This window comes from Rhineura floridana, chromosome 3 (assembly GCF_030035675.1).
Source record: "Rhineura floridana isolate rRhiFlo1 chromosome 3, rRhiFlo1.hap2, whole genome shotgun sequence".
Classification (NCBI taxonomy): Eukaryota; Metazoa; Chordata; class Lepidosauria; order Squamata; family Rhineuridae; genus Rhineura; species Rhineura floridana.
Window position 1 is genome coordinate 39,947,234 of NC_084482.1, and position 17,434 is coordinate 39,964,667.

The 17,434-nt window shown below is 43.6% G+C and overlaps 1 protein-coding gene across 1 annotated transcript in view; it reads left to right on the forward strand.

Moving 5' to 3' along the window:
* DHH (desert hedgehog signaling molecule) overlaps nucleotides 1-15,109 on the forward strand; it is a 28,350-nt gene extending 13,241 nt beyond the window's left edge. The window contains exons 2-3 of the mRNA XM_061615433.1: nucleotides 11,744-12,005; nucleotides 13,059-15,109. Of these exons, the coding sequence (XP_061471417.1) occupies nucleotides 11,744-12,005; nucleotides 13,059-13,726 (930 nt within the window). The 3' untranslated portion in view covers nucleotides 13,727-15,109. The remainder of the gene's footprint in view (nucleotides 1-11,743; nucleotides 12,006-13,058) is intronic.
* The last annotated feature ends 2,325 nt before the right edge of the window (nucleotides 15,110-17,434 follow it).

A 17,434-nucleotide genomic window follows, 5' to 3' on the forward strand; every position in this document is an offset into this window, starting at 1 on the left:
TGCTGTTACATTAGCCACTTTTCAGTCCTCAGGTATGGAGGCAGATCTGAGGGATAAGTTATATTTTTTTGTTATATTTTTGTTGGGTAGATGTGATTTGTCAATTCCTATTTTGTCTATTAAGCCTAGAACTTCATCTCTCGTAGCCACTATTTGTCTAAGTTCCTCAGACTCCCTTCCTACAAAAGTTAGTTCAGGCACAGGGATCTGCCCTGTATCCTCTGCTATGAAGACAGATGCAAAGAATTAATTTAGCTTCTCTGCAGTCTCTTTATTCTGCTTTAGCACACCTTTGACTCCCTTGTCATCCAAGGGTCCAACTGCCTCCATAGATGGTCTCCTGCTTTAAATGTAGTACGAATTTTTGTTTTTATATTTTTGGCAATGTGCTCCTCAAATTCTTTTTTAATATCCCTTATTGTCTTCTTGCATTTCTTTTGCCAGAATTTGTGTTCCTTTTTATTCTCATTCGGACAAGACTTCCAGTTTTTGAAAGAAGCCTGCTTGCCTCTAATCGCTTCTTTGACTCTACTCATTAACTACACCAGCATCCTCTTGGCCCCGGTGGTTGGGGAAGTTTCCTCTTTTGAAGTAAAATGTGACTGTGTTGGATTTTCTTGGCAACTGGCCATTTACATGTATGTTTAATTTAATAGCACTATGGTTACTGCTCCCAATTGGTTTGACAACACTTTCATCTTGCACCAGGTCCTAGGTGCCACTTAAGATTCAGGGACACTCCTCTGGTTGGTTCCATGACTAACTGTTCTAGGGCACAGTCATTTAGGGCATATAGAAGTCTTACCCCTTTGTCATGACTGGAGCACATACATAGCCAGTCTGTGTCAGGATAGTTGAAGTCACCCTTTACTACAACATTTCCTAGTTGTTGTGAGAATAAAATGGGAAGGGGAAGAACCATATGTGCCACCTTAAGATTCTCAGATGAAAGGCTGGATATAAATGTAATAAATACAATGAAATGAAAAGCATTCAAAGGCGAACTTTTTAGCAGGCTGTACTCGCACCTCTAGCCTGAGCAAGTTAGCTGCTCAGCTTTAGAAAGTGCCACCAACCAAATGCAGAAGTGGTGGCAATGTATTTTCTTGAGTAGCATCTGAGGCTACCACCCCACCCAAAAAAGCCAAAGTGGTCATAACTGCTGTTTTTTTAAAAAACAACACTGTTGTATTTTACATATAAGGCATGCTCAGGATAGCATTCTACTGATATTCAGAAAGTTGTGCTCCCAGACTAGTCCCCCATGCTGCCCCATGGCTCAGATGCATGGTTCGTAACAACTAGAAGCCATACTCCCAGTGCAGTGGGCCCAAGCCTGTGGAGCTCCCTCCCAACTGAGATTAGACAAGCACCCACCTTGTTGAACTCCAGGCCCATGACTACAACTTTCTTGTTCCAGCTGGCATTTTAAGGTAGTCTTTGGATTTATGATGATTTTACTGTTTATTTTATGTATGGCTTGTTGTTATGTACACCACTTAGAAATGCAAATGATTAAGCAGTATATAAATGCTCTTGACTCTGCCACAAACTTGTAGCAGAGGATATTACCTTTGGCTCATTTTTACTTTTTAAACATCTTTATCAGAAAGCATTTATGAAAACAAAGGGTCTTTCCAGTGTTGTATCCTTATAATGCCACTGCAGTTACTGAATAAAGGTGTCCATTTGCCTCCTAAATTAGATATATTCCATTCTTTCAACAAGCTTTAACCATCAAAATGTTAATTTTGTGAATATCTTAAGATTTTAAACAACCACTGCATGATAGTCTGAGATAGAGGGAAGTTCTCAATGCCGAACCAAACTATTTTTGTTGCCGTTCAAACATTCCCTTTAAGATTTGCAACTCTGAGATCCTTTACCTCAATAAAGGAAGAGGCTCAGATTTTCATCTGTCGTAGTAGCCTTGCTTCAGTAATTTGATTCCAATAAACAATTGCAAATGGACAACTCTACCAAACACATAAGTAACTCTGCATCATCGTGTTGAGACTTCCAGCCTTGCCCTCCTGATATGAAAATAATTTCAAGGCTTTTTCACATTGCTTTGTACAAGTTTATTTCAAAATAACAAAAGGGACTCCCTTTTCAGCCTAAGACTTGTGCTGCCTCTCATGCTGTCAAATCCGTTTAATGGAGGTGAGAGACACGGGCTGCTTTCACACTGCATTTTTTTCTGTTATTCTGATGATTTCTTACCTGCCAATTTGTGCATTATATTTGATCTTTCACATAACGTACAAGCTAGTTCTGGAATTCTAGTGGAATATAGTGCAAGTTTAGTGTTAATTTTCATAATAAATAATACCAGAAATAATCCATTTGCAGGCTTGGGAACCTGGAAAATTGTGGGAGTTTTTCACTAGCTGCAGCTGCTCACATGACAGGCATCCTGGCCTGCAGTGCATTCCTGCCCTTCAGGTGCATGGAGGGGGGGGGAGGTATTTTCACCCGATGAAAATTGTTCCGGTATTTCAGCATAGAGAGCCAGTGTGGTGTTGTGGTTAAGGGGCTGGACTATGACCTGGGAGACCAGGGTTCGAATCTCCACACAGCCATGAAGCTCACTGGGTGACCTTGAACCAGTCACTGCCTCTCAGCCTCGGAGGAAGGCAATGGTAAACCACCTCTGAATACCGCTTACCATGAAAACCCTGTTCATAGGGTCACCATAAGTTGGGATAGACTTGAAGGCAGTGCATTTCTATTTTTTTTCATTCCAGCATAGGCGCTGATAGCAGCAGCATTCCCCCCCACACACACACGGGTCTATACAACTATTTTTTTTAAAAAAAATCAGATGCTAAAGGGGAGGGGTTGCATGGCAACAGGATGAGATCTTAGACCTGCACAGCAGAGGACTACAGTGCACAGGTGTATAATGGGTGAGGGATGAAAACAAGACATTGTTCGTTGCATCCGTGTGAAAGACATTTTTATGAAATGACAGTATATCAGCTGTAAAAGCCACTGTTCCTTAACGCAACAGGTACTGCAGTGGGAAAGGAATTTTAGAAATTGGGACAGAAGCACTACCATTTAAATCTGTTAAACTAATGCATTAAGTCCCAATGTCTGAAAGCAGCCGTGATCTGTGGAACCCTTTAACATCCCCTCTCCTGGTTTAACTCTTATGCTTGCTCATTAAGCCCTGTTCAGAGGAGTCAGGCATCATTTCTGCCAGGAGTGAAACAGGACCATTCTAAAGCAATCAGTGGAAAAGCTCCTCACTGAAGAGAAGATCATCAAGACAAATAAAAGTTATAGCAAGAGACCTTTCCTATCACACAGGTCCAGGACATAATTGGGGGTGGAGGGGGCTGTGTATCCCTGCAGCCTCATGGATAGTCCCATCTAGGACCATTTCCTGAATATTCAGCTTGTCTCTGTGTTGAGTTTCTAGTCCTTTTTGTTTTCAGGAGTATAGGAAAGAACATTCTATCACTTCCCTGCTGAAATGTTCAGTAAATAAAGTTGCCTCTACTTTACACCGCTCTGGCTAATGAGTGCAAAAAGCATGGGGATGTCTTAATGAGCACTTCACAATTCTCATAAATTATTACCATATGATATTATTGCACATTTTTAATATTATATTGGGATGTATTCAGCTAAGTCAGAGTAGACCACTGAAATCAATGGATTTAAATTAGTCGGGGCTATTGACTTTGTTAAATTCAACCTGTTATATTTTAACACGTATATTTATTTTTTTGTAGTCAGTTTCACATTGATTTATGGTTATTCCCTCAAGCTTCCCACCACAAAATGCCTGGCTTCCCTGCTTGGACAGTCGAGGATGAAGTTGGCTTCTGCTATTACCCAGTCCTGTGTGACAGAGCTGTGTGAATGGCCTGAATAAGGAAACAAATCTGAATATTATATATCCATCCCTCATTATGCAAATTCTGTTTGGGCAGAGATCATGCAAAACAGATTTAAAAGATACGAAGCTGAATCATAAATTTGAGGATGAACCTTCTGTGATTTGCTTTTTCTGTTAACTGGGTAGAGCAGAGGCCACAGGAGTGTCTGTGTTAGCCCAGAGCAATTGGTCCAATTTGGATAGTTGGCTGCGGGGGTGGGGGGGAGAGGGAGAGGGAGGCAGGGAGGCTATAAGTCTCTTCCATGATGAGACCAATGACTGTGAGGGGGCCAGAGGGAGGATTACTCTAATGTAAATGGTGTTCCAGCAGCCCGTCATAGTTCTCTGCAGTAGTGTCAAAGGAGACAAATTAGCTATTTGGTTTTAATGCCGCCTGCCAGCTCTGTTTGCCCGGTGCTGCTGAACGGCCCTAGTGGGAGGAGCAAGGGGGAGGTTTGGTCAGCTCAGCAAGGTCCCATCTATGACACATCCTACGGTGCCCTCCCACCCCCCTCGCATTGACACCAGCACAGGGACCGTGGAGCTGCTGAAAGAGTTCTTTGTGGCAAAGTTGATGATTTTGCTCTTATTACCCGAGGAGTTTGAATTCTCGCTGCGTTAAGTAATTCTGGGCCTGGAAAACAGCTATTGTCCTTAGGCCCAGGAGCCGATGGGAAGTGTTGAACATTCCTCTTCGGGCTTCTATGGTGTTCTTTTCACTATAGATATTGCCTTTTCATTAAATGCCATCTCTCTTCCCCCCATCCCCGAGGAGATTGTGCTATTTGTCCAGTTGTTTTGGTAGTCTGTGTGAGAAAGAAATCTCTTAAAAGAATCCAGTAGGTTAAAGTAAGAGACTGGTCATTCTCCATGATGAGTTATGATGACCAGCTATGTTTTGGAGTCCAGACAGCTTATGAAAAAGAGGCAGTGAACTAGCTGCATACATCTCACTAGTCTGTTGCCTTGAAAGAGAGTTAAAATTTCTGGCTGGCACAGGTTTTATCATCTTCCCATAGAGTTTTATCTAGGCCTCAACCCTTGTTTCAAATTGTTGTAATTTGCATCATGAGAAAATCAGGGAATGGTATTTTCAATGCGTTTTTAAAAAAATCTGTATCTCATACTCTTCCACCCCATTATATAGCTACTCCAGCTGTAATTGCATCTTAACGCTGATGAAGGGATCTCTACATAAACAGTTATTTCATATGACACCAAACCGTTGTATCGCAGCTCTCCAAGAAATTATCCTTATACAAATGGATGTGGCTACTTTGTAAGTCACAGGAATAGCGTGTGTGTGTGTGTGTGTGTGTAATTATATTACATGAAACTGATGATGGATTATGAAAGGCATAGGATCCTTTCACACACTATGCAGAGAAAAACCCAAGAGTGCTAGTATGTATGCACTCAACAGGAAGCTACAGTCAATCACAGCTCCCTAATAAGTGTATCTATAGTAGGCATATGTTGAAAACATGCTTGTCACAGGTACTTTTAAAGAAAGATATACACCTGATACGATTCCAATATACACACAAAATAAAATTTGTCAAATAGCCGCAAGTGTTTTACATCTGTAAAATATTTAGGGCAGTGTGTACTTGGTATGGGGCGGGGGGACCTTGTAGGACAGTAAATGTAAAATCCGAAAAGCTGGATTCTGTGGCCTACATTTTGAAAAGCAGCAAGATCTACCTATAAATTATGCAAATGTGCATATAGTTGCACCTTATGCTTAATTCTATTTCTGTAAGTAATTGGGTTGGGGCACATTAGCTTCACCCTCCTGACAACTGTAAATCTTCTGCAGGCCACCTGGCTTTGTTTCAGAGATTCACTGAATATTGTCTACGTTCTGTTAAGCCTATCTATAATCATAAGAACTAGAAACATATCTTTAAAATATGAAAGGGAATTCTTGGGATGCTGAAATTGGTTCTAATTTTTTGCACTTAATCTGTGTTAGGTATAAAATTGCAGGATATCAAGAGCCCTGAAAACAGTGTGTGATTGTATTATGCCATGTATGGATTCCCCCCCCTCCATATACTTCCACCCAAATATTGTAACCACCATTTTCTGAGACAACAGAATGGCATAAAACTGTCAGACTGTAATAACTTTTAAGGACCTTCAGTCTGCGTATATTATATATACCCCTTCTGTTGCAGGCATATCACGTTTTCCCAGCACTCAGATGTCGCTATGTTTAAACACAGGTCCTTCCCTAGCCAGTGTGTTCTCACTGCTTTTGTGAGTGCAGTGTGGAACATGGCTGCACAATTGTCAGAGGCAGCTGCTGGGTCACCCCTGTGAGAATTACTTTCTCCTCAGTCCTACCTGTGCCATTTAGTATTTTTGGTTTTGTTTGTTTTTAAAGTGACCTCAGTTGCTGTGCACTCCCCCTGCGGTGCTCCACCGCTCTGGAACGCACATCCAGCACTCATTGAAAACAAAGTTCAAAAAGTAGTAGGCTCAAGTAATTGCCTTTCAAAGTGCTTCACTGCTGACGGAACCTTTCCTTCAAAGAAAATTGTGCTTATCCAGTACCACTTCTACCACCCCAAACCTTCCCTCCCCTCCCTCCTAAGCTGGGAATATTGGCACCAGTTATTCCTGTTTCAGGAAGGCAGCCTATACCCTATCCAAGATATAGTGCTATTTGCACTGGACTATGATTAGTGCAAATGAAGTGATAAAAGTTTCTTGTTTTTGTTTTAATCACTTGGAAAACAGTTGAACTGTTATGGCTTCACCCAAGGAACCATAAGAACTGAGATAGGCATGTGCATTCCTTGTGAGAACTTATCTTCATGTTTTTCTAGACCCAGCAGGGGGTGCTGTAGGAACTGGGCCAGGGATGATGGGAATTACAAGGGGCGCCTGTGATACTGTAACGATAGCAAGAGTTCTTGCTATCTCTTGTACAAAGTAATGGCAAGAAACTGGATGCAAGAGTGATTTTTCTCTTCCAATTCCTAGAGTAGTCGTCTTGTTAGGCTCTTGCAGCAAAAGCAACAGTCTTCTGGCACCTTTATTATTTATTTATTTATTACATTTATATACCGCCCCATAGCTGAAGCTCTCTGGGCGGTTTACAGCAATTAAAAACATTAAAAACAAATATACAAATTTTAAAAGAAAAAAAATTAAAAACACAATTTAAATTTTTTAAAAAACAATTTAAAAACATGTGCATGTCATAACCATCATGCAGCTGATGAAGTGGACTTTAGTCCACAAAAGCTTAAGCCATAATGAAATGTGTTAGTTTTCAAGGTGCCACAAGCCACTCTCTGTTGTTTTCTCTCCCAGGTTAGCAAGCAGGAGGGATTTAGTTAGAAAAGGCTGTTGAAGCCAGTTTAGCTTCAACAGTTTAATCCAGCAGGGGGCGGTGTTCAAAGTAATGGGCAAGAGCACTTTCACAGGAAGAGACAGATAACCTAGCTCAATATTACTTGCATCTACCCACCCGACACCCTGCACAGACTAAATCAGGTTAATTAAAAACCAGATAAGGAATCAGAACGTGTTTTTCTCAGGACAGCTGGTAACCAAGGGTTTGTTTTTCCACATGGCCGCTCCAGGTGGGAGGTAGGCCAATCCCAAAGAGTTAATGGTTAATTCTCAGTGGCCACTCAAGCCCACCCCACCCACCCCGTTTTTAAAGAGATTGCTTTACTTGCTTGTTCTTTTTGTAAACAGACTTTGCAGCCAATGGTGGGTGGAGAGGAAAGCGTAAGGCTGCTTAGAAACAGGCAAAATATTTCTGAGAAAAATTAATACTTTCAGAGCAGAAGGTTTTGTTTTTGTTTTTTTAAAAAAAGGCAAAACCTTCTTGGGCTTCTGAAAACTTCCTACATTTACATTTTTGATTCTTGATTGCAAAATGCTTGTTTGATTATTTTGCTTTCCTTCTTGTCGAGCATAGTGTTAGATGATTAAATTTAGCCAGAAAAAAAAAGAAGGCTTGAAATGTGAGAAAAAGCTAGTATAGGACTGCTAACTTTCTCTTACTTACTTGATTTTCACCAAGCCCAATTGCAAAAACTCTTTGCAGCTTAACAATACACTGAAATGCATAAAGTGTTTAAAATGCTATTGTTTAATTCACTAAATTGCACACGCCGAGCTGTACCTCTTGCCAGTAAATTTGGGCCTTAATAGGAAAATCTTACAGCACTTCTAAAAGAGTCAGATCCTATCCAGGGTTCATCTCCCAGACCTTCCCTGAGCTGCCAGGGATTGAACCTGGGACCTATTGCATGCAAAGTAGGGCTGAGCCCTACTGCCCTTCCTCATCAATGGACTCTCTGAGACATTTCCCATAAGACTTTGCTACCTGAATGAGTTTACTGGGACAAATGCCAGTCTCTGATTTTTGTGTTTGTGTATGTGGCTTTCCCCAGCCTGGAAGAGAACAAACCAGGAACTTCTTATATGTGGAGCCTCTGTTGTTCTACTGAAATATAGATACACATGAAGCCCCCTTCACTTTTGAGCTCTTGGGGGAGCCAGAGCACATAGGACTGCACATGTCATCTGCCACTCACCAGAGGCCACAGGATGCTCTGATGGTAGAGGCACTGTCAGACTTGGCTTCGTAAAAGCCTACTCATGCATTGTGTGCAGAAGGAGGACTGGGTTCTATGACATTGTCATGCTGTCTCTGCTGTAGATTGGTTTCTTTCTTGCATGGATAATTTGGGGTATGGTCATCAGATCTCTACATAATACTTGGTGGATGGCAGTTGAATTGCCATGGTCACTTTGGGAGTGGACTCGGACTCCAGTGTTGCTATAGTATTTCATGCGTGCGTGCGTGCGTTGCTTTACCGCTAGGAGTGCATGCACAGGCTTGTTGGGACTACATTACTTGGGTACAACACATTGTGTAGTGGCCATTGGCATAGTGGGATCATAGAATTGGCCTGTACAGCCTAGCAGAATCTTCCTGTAGAGCAAGGATGGGGAACCTGTGGCCCTCCAGATGTTGCTGGACTGCAACATCCATCATTCCTGACCATTGGCCATGCTGGCTAGGGCTGATGAATGAATGAATGAATGTTTATTTCGGTCCATGACCAGCAAGCAAAATAAATACATACAAAAAACATAAAACACATGTTTCCAAATCCATAAATCTAGGGCTGATGGAAGCTGGAGTTTAAGAATATCTGGAGACCCACAAGGGGTTCCCCATCCCTGGTGTATAACATAGATGAGTGTGAAAAGAGTTCTACGAGAGGAGGGCAAGTGGACAGGAAACCAAAACTGTTCTGTATATGCCTCATGGTTGGTACACACATGTTATAATCAAGAGGGCACTTTCAGTTGATTGGCAACCCCCTGGGCAGGGTGACATTATTTTTAAGAATGCCAAAGTCTAAGGCTGAGAGCTGGCACTGGGCCCAGGGCAAGATGCATGATCAGCTCCCCCTCCCTAAATCTTCCTACAAACCAAATGCTACTTTCTTTAAACAAGTTTTTAAGTGACTTAGATTGAAGTTGTGTTTGCAAAGCATAGCATAATATATTATGTATATTAATTTTTATTTAATATATAATCTAATAACTTAAGGAATGGCTTGGATCTAGGGAAAGACTGCATTCTCCCATACAAGCCTGCCTGCCCAGACTTCGAGATCTGTTTGGGAGGCCCTTTCTTTGGTCCCACCACCAGGAGACACATTGGTAAGGATGCAAGAGAGGGCCTTCTCAGTGGTTTCTTCCAGGCTGTGGAACTCTTGCAAGGGAGGCTAGGCTGGCCCCCCTCCCTGATGTTCTTTGCCTACAGATGAAGACCTTTCTGTTCATGAGGACTTTGGGTAACTGACTGGCTGCTGAGGACAGGGCTCTTAATTGATGGGTGCGTACTTTATTGGATCCTGGCCTGACCCATTAAGCTGTTATGCCTAAAAATGCATAATTTTTGTGTTGCAAAAAAAAGTTAATGTTTAAAAATATATATTCAGCATTATTTTGAGGCATTTACTTTATATCAGTTCGGGCTATTTTTTATGCTGTTTCCAATGGTGTATATAATTTTAATTTGTTTTACTTGATACAGGACCTACAAATGAGGTCCAGGAAATTCACAGTTGTCCTAAATTTTCTGCAAGTACTGAACACTAATATTAACTTGATGTTTGAAGAACAAGTATGTCTCATATTTGGTTTTGTTCACAAAAATGAAAGAAAGGGTAAATATGCAAATTTATTTAGGTATGCTAAGTGTACAAGCGAATTTAATTCACAAGGAAGTATTCAATAATGAGATACAAGACCAATCTATCCTTACCTTGAGCATAATGCTAGTGCATCTCTGTTCTTCTGCTTCAGCAGAATCCTCATTAGCTTTTTCTTCTAATACTTAAGCATCTGATGACTGGCTTTCACTATCTCATCACCACAGGCTGAATAACTTACTTGACTTTTTTGTTTGCTTTTTAATATTTTTCCCTTTTTTCTTCTGTGCTCCAGACTTATTTTTATACTCCATAATGTTAATTATACCTGAAAACAATGCCAACACGCATGTCAACTTGTTTCAGCATGTTCCAGTCACAAACTAGGAAGAACATGCACTCCTACATATTAACTTTCTGTCTACCACTGTAGTATACTGTTCCTTTAAGAGAACAGCTCGTTGAGCAAATGAGAACTGGGGCCTAGTAGTTCTGGTCTCAAGGTGTATGTCTGCATCATGTTAATAGAAGTTGCTGCTTGCAGAAGACTTGGATATGCTGAGATTTAGCAAGAGACTTTATAGCCACTCTCAGGTCTGTTGAGATACTGAAATTTATTTTGAAATGTATTGTTTGGGTTTTCATGACCCAGGCTCCCAGAGGCTCGGGCCCTCCACAGGTCTGGGGGCCCGGGGTTTTGGGCCCCCACCTCCCTCTCCTCAGGTCTGCCCCTGACATTCTTTGCAACATGACAAGAATAGTAGAACACAACCCTCAAAAAGTGCAGTGTGGCTGCTTATTGCAGCAACATACCTTGAGCTAGCTCAGGGGACTGGAGAAAAAAGGTATGTTTGGCAAAGCTCTTAAAAGACAGAGCTTGGAAAAATTACTTTTTTGAACTACAACGCCCATCAGCCCAATCCAGTGGCCATGCTGGCTGGGGCTGGTAGGAGTTGTAGTTTTAAAAAGTAACTTTTCCAAGCTCTGTTAAAGGATATATGGTTCAAACCAAGAATGTGCTTGGGAGTAGGCCTGGGTATGAGGCAACCATCTGAACGTCAAAATTCCAGCAGCACCTGCCTCAGTTGTGTAAATGCCTGGAAGAGAGAGAGAGAGACACGCTGCCTGAACCTCCAAAGGAGAGATACACAGAAGTAATTTAGCAGGTTGTGAGCCAGGTGCGCTTAGGCATTGACAAAGCTGTAAAAGAGAAGAAGTCATGACAGATGTTTAAAAATGATAAAAGGCTGACCCAGTAGCTCTTGATAATTTAACATGCTGCTGTTATGCTGCTCAGTGTATGAGAAGACTGAAGTGGCAATGTTTTGATTTAATTCAAAGGGCAAGGGCCATAGTGGCAGAGATTCTGCCTTACATGCAGAAAGTCCCAGGTTCAATCCCTAGCATCTTCAGGCCAGTCAGAATAGACAATACTGGGCTAGATGGACCAATGGTGTTCACACAGTATAAGATAGTTTGCTATGTTCCTAATTTATCTAAGCCAAAAACCAAAAAGTAAAAAAATCCTCAGGCTTCTTAATGTGTTCCAGGCATTGTGTGCTTCTCTTTCAGATTCTTTCTTTGAGCGAGCATTTTTCCACCCACCCCATTTATTCAGCATGGATTTTAATGTTCCCTCAACCTTTGTTTCCCGCAGCGTTGCAAGGACAGAGTGAATGCCTTGGCCATTGCTGTGATGAACATGTGGCCGGGCACCAGGCTGCGAGTGACGGAGGGCTGGGACGAAGACGGGCACCACCTGCCCAACTCCCTGCACTATGAAGGCCGGGCACTGGACATCACGACGTCTGACCGAGAGAGAGAGAAATATGGCATGCTGGCCCGTTTAGCAGTGGAGGCTGGCTTTGACTGGGTTTACTATGAGTCCAAGGCGCACATTCATGTGTCAGTGAAAGCAGGTAAACAGGAGAGGAGCTCACCAATTACAGGAAAGGGTGGTGGTGGTGGAGACTATGAATGAGGTTTACACAGCGGGCTATGGAGACGGGGCTTCTTGGGGTACACCTGCAGTTCTGAGAGAGGAGGGGTTCAGAGTCCCGCTCTTAAGGAATGGGAGCAAGACCAAACTTTTTAAACATTTTTGCTATCTTAGTGGATTTTTGTTGTTGTTTTGTCTAACAATGACATCCCTTTTGTATCCTAGAACTGGGGCATAACAGGCCTTCCTCATTCATCCTCAGATTTTTTCTATTTATTTATTTATTTTTTTAAAACATACAAGATAACATCCATTAGCAAATTTAGGTCTGCGATATATATATTTGGTGGTAGCATCAGGGGAGTCATTCTCAGATTCTGATGTGAAGCCCTGGAAAGAAAATGGGAACATCTGAGAAAAAAACTTGCTTTTTTCTGTTTCCTCCCCAAGTTTTTCAATCCCCCCCACCCCGGGCCATCACATCTCTAGTCTTCACACACCCATTTTAGATCAGCAGTGAGCCCTGGTACCCACATCCCACATGTGTGGGTTTGCATGCGCACACTGATTTGCAGCTCATGCTTGGCTCTGGGCCCACTGGCTTCCCCACTTTCTGAAGGTTCCCTTGCCCCATTGCCCACCCTGTTTAGCCCCCTTTTTAGTGTCAGGTTCTCTTTCCTTTTATCTCTTGCTGTTAGCAAAGAACAGGTGCTCAGATGTGAAGATGGCTCTAAAAAGAGGGTGAACCTCTTCCACTCACTGCAGCAGAATGAGTGCTGTTCCCTTCACTGAACTGCACCTAAGATGCTGCCAAGGACTGTCCTATGGTAAGGCTGGCTTTGAACAAGAGATAAGACACACACCCCTCCCTCCCTGCATTTCATGTATGGTCCTGGCAGGCATGAAAACATGGCAAGGAGGTTGGGATACTTCACTTCTTATCCACAGCCAGAGAAGAGGCCTCTGAGACAAAACGGAGTAGGCTGGAAGTCCAGTGCCATGCTTCTAATGACGTCTCCTTATGCTTCCTTAGATAACTCCATGGCTATTCGTGCTGGGGGCTGTTTTCCTGGTGATGCTGCAGTGACTTTGCAGAGTGGTGAGAAGAGAGGCCTTTCAGAGCTTCGCCGGGGGGACTATGTGCTCAGCGTAGATCAGCGTGGGCAGGTGACACCAAGCGAGGTTTTGCTGTTCCTTGACCGCGACCAGCACCGGCAGACCACCTTTGTGGCCATTGAGACGGACGGCCCTGCTCGCCGGCTCCTCCTCACACCTTCACACCTTGTCTTTGCTGCACGGGACCCAGCCAACTGCACGGCAGACTTTTCCCCTGTGTTTGCCAGCCGGGTGCGCGTGGGGGACTCGGTGCTGGCACACCAGGCAGGGGACATTCAGTTGCACCCTGCCCGGGTTGTCCGTGTTTGGTGGCAAGAGGACATTGGGGTGTATGCCCCCTTGACTTTGCATGGCACCATTCTGGTGAACGGGGTGTTGGCTTCGTGCTACGCTGTCCTTGAGAGCCACCAGTGGGCACACCATGCCTTCACTCCACTAAGGCTTGTCCACAGTCTCTTCTCACTGTTGCCTCTTAGGGGTGAAGCCAGGAACTGCAGTGTCCAGGAGGCAGGCGTGCACTGGTATTCACAATTTCTGTACCAACTGGCAGGGGGTGTGCTGGGCCAGGACACCCTTCACCTGTAGAGACTTGAATGACAATGTGTCTGCCTTACGGATTTAAGCTCATCAAGCCATAAGACAAGGATAGCCGTGTCAGAAACTAACTTTGTCCCACACCTTGTTGGCCTTGGCTTAGCAATGACTCCTTTAGCTGGTGCCTCCTAAAAACATTGCAGTAAAGAGGGCACAAATAGGGGGAAAGGATGTGTCAGCAGACGGACCAGCTTGCGTGTATGTTGGATTTGGAAAGCATGATTTGGTTAACTGATACTAATACTCCTGCTGTGGGCTGCATACAGAAGACCCTGGGCTGTCTACAGATGCGTCTGTGGAACTTTCAAATATCCAAGGTGCTCTGTGTTCCTCCTCCTAAATTTTAGCATAAAGCCAGTAAGCCCATTGTCTAATTTTTGTGGGTGGGATGGATTCCCCCCCCCTTCTTACTGTTGTCCTAAGTGATCTCTGCTTGACATTAGGGTAAAAATGAGTTACAGCTCTTCTCCCTCTGCAGCTGCCTACCTTAGATAAGCGGGGGAAGAGTGTGGAGGGGGAGGCAGAAATGAGATCTTGTGGGTCCAAATGCAAAGGAGGTCTGGGAGAATAGGTCTGTTGTTCTCCTCTCCCCACCCCCCTCTGGAGGTGCGTTGCAGTAACTTGGAAGTCAGAGCCATGAAAGATAACTGAGTAGTTATTTGTTTTCTTCTCATAATTCTAGAGGTGTGTCCATGAACCAGTGGGGGGGGGGACACGTGTGTCTCAAGAGGGGCTGGGCAATGAGCCTGAGGCCCTATTCGAATGGGGGGGGGTTCTTTGAAACATGGTGTGCACAGGATCACTTTAACTTGGCATCCTTTACTTAGCTGAGTCACAGCACTGGATTCAGGAGGAAGAGGAGAGGTGCAAGAGGAGAGGCTCTAATCTCTTGCAGGGGATGGATTCTCTTCTGTAGGCTGGGACAACTGATTGGTTCTGTGAGGGGGAGCTGCAGCCCCTTCCTTCCCTTCCCTTCTCTGCCATCTGGGCCTTAATCAAGCCCTGTCTGCATTTTACTGTTGCCATTGAAGGTCAGGCAGGGCAATCTTTATACTTACTGCTGAAACTTAAAATCCATTCCTTCACTCTTAAGAAGTGCTGCTGTAACAGGTTTAACTCTCAGTTCCCGCTTCAGAGTTTTTATTTTTATATGTAGTAATTTTAAGTGTGATCTGTTGCCACCTCTGCTCTCATGGTGGGTATTAATTTGAGGTTTTGCCAGGAAGAGGAGTGGGAGGTTATTTTTGCAAGCTGCATTTAACTTCTCCTCCCCCCCTTTTTTACAGTAATATTTTTTATGTATGTTTTACTAAAGAGAATTTCTCCAACACCTTTGACAATAAATGTTTTGTGGGGGAAGGCTCCCTGCTTGGACTCTGGGTAAGGCCTGATACTAGAGTTAATGTATCCATTTCAGAAAATATCTGCTGTGTGTCTTCAACATGTGGCTTGGCCGGAAACTCCCATATTTGATTTATTGTATGGTTGTGCATAGCGTTCCATGCCGCACATCTGGATATGCCAGAAGACACGTTGGTCTGCACTGTTCATCTCAGAATATAGTTGGATTTCATACATGCTGCATTTAGACCAGTCCAGTTATTTCCTGTGAGTGAGGGAGCTTTACAGTGCATGAGCCTATAGAGGTCACTGGCCCATAATAGCTTCCCCAACAATTTCAACAGAGCCAACAGACCTGGGCTTGCACCCTTTTGAGTACAGTAGGGCCCCACTCATACGGTGGGTTACATTCCGGACCCCCGCTGTAAACTGAAAAGCGCTGTAAAGCGGAACTCATTGAATAGAATTGTGCACAATGCCCAAAAACCGCCGTAAAAGTGGAACAAGCGTCGTATGAGTGGGGCTTTAGTCTAATTGTGTTTAAATGAGACTGCTGTATTAGCGAAGCGCCATAAAGCAAAGCGCTGTAAAGCGGGGCCCTACTGTACATGGATCCACTATCCCCCTTGAAAAGTCTGGCAGGCCCTGCATATGCAAGATCTTTATGTGGTTCCTGGAGCTCAGGTAGGACTTTTGCACTGTCCACATCTGTGGGGGATAAAAGACTTGCTACCAGTTGGAACTGCTACCAGTTGGAGGTTCTGGAAGTGGGCTAGAAAGAGCATTGATCTGCCTTTTTCAATATATAGGCAGCCACTCATATCCCAGCCCAGAGTCTTCTTGCAGAGCACCAGCTTGCCTTGTTGGCACTCTTAGTCACGCCTGGGAGGGTGCCCCATCACCTCCTGCTGGGATGTTTGACTTCATGCCACCATTTCATACTCTCCTAATCCTGTTTCGCATTCCTGCCTGTGGCATTTGTATAATGAAGGTCAAGAGGGAGCAGGGAGCTGAGAGAGGCAACTGTTTACACTGGGCTGTGTGGGCGTGAAGTCTGGCTGCTTCTATGTCCTCTCTTGCTCTGTCTAGCCCCACTTTCTTCTCCCTTCCCCCCCCCACTGCTATACTCCACCCGTGTGGGTTAGTGGCATTCAGGGGACGTTCCTGTGCCTTCTTTAACAGGTACCTGTGACACAGTGGCAGGAGATGCAAGGAAAGGATGTTTGCCCTCCTGAGCCCAGGAGGATATCTTACTTGTTGTGAAAACATTATGTTGGAAACGGTGCATTTTATAGTAAAGGAGGCCCAGTTTCCCAACATGTACTAGCACCATTACTCAAGTCATACAGAAATATATAATAACGGTATTTTTTAAAAAATGGCTACAGGTTGATCAACAAAAAGTACACTTGGTCTATTCATTTCAGTGTTGCAATAAAAGAACCCCTTTCATTATGTACTTTGAATTGGAGCTCTCTGCCATAAAGCACTTGGCTATGTCTCAGGAATTTAGAATGGATCCTAGGACCACCATCCGTAGCATTGCGCGCTAGCTCTTTTCCTCTGTGTCTGGAGATGGCTGGAGAGGATAAGGTATCTAAAGATGTCCAAGTTGCCCTTCCATCAAAACATGTATCACCTTCCACTATATCTTACAATGGGAGAAGTAGGGGGAGTTTGAGGATTCCCAAGGAAGAAGGTGGGTAGTTTCCAGGCAAACTCATCCTCCAGTGTCACATTTCATTATTATTATCACTATACAATATCCTGACAAATATGGCACCATACCATTATTTATCCTCATTATCAATGAATAACTGTTTGTGTCACCTGCTGTACCTGTTACAACTTTGAGAGAGCAACCAACATCCAAGAGGGTAACTCTTAGCAGACAGCTTTGAAAACACCATGAGAAGCGTTCGCTTCAGATTATATAGCAAGAATTAATTCTTAGGGTTGGACTGAATATAATGCAAAGGGAGACTTCAGGATATTAGGGCTCAAAGTGGCATTGTTCTATTCTTGCGGAAGCCTCAAACATTTTACCTAAAGCATTGTAAACCTGTACCTGGGCTTTACCACTACAAATGGTGGGTGAAAGTTCACCAGCCTGAATGCTCCTCACAAAAACCTTAACCACACAGAGAAAACAAGAATGACAGCAAGAAGGCTGTGCTATAAACCTTCTTGGCATTCTGGTTTCCTGTTCGGGGAGACTTTTTTTTAATGGAGAGTAGCATCCTAGTCATGATGTCCAGGATCAGAGACAGAGAAGGAGACAGCTATTCTCCTCATGTCTTCCATGTGGATTTTCCAGAAGCAACTTTTTGGCCACTGTGGGAGGTGGGATGCTGGATT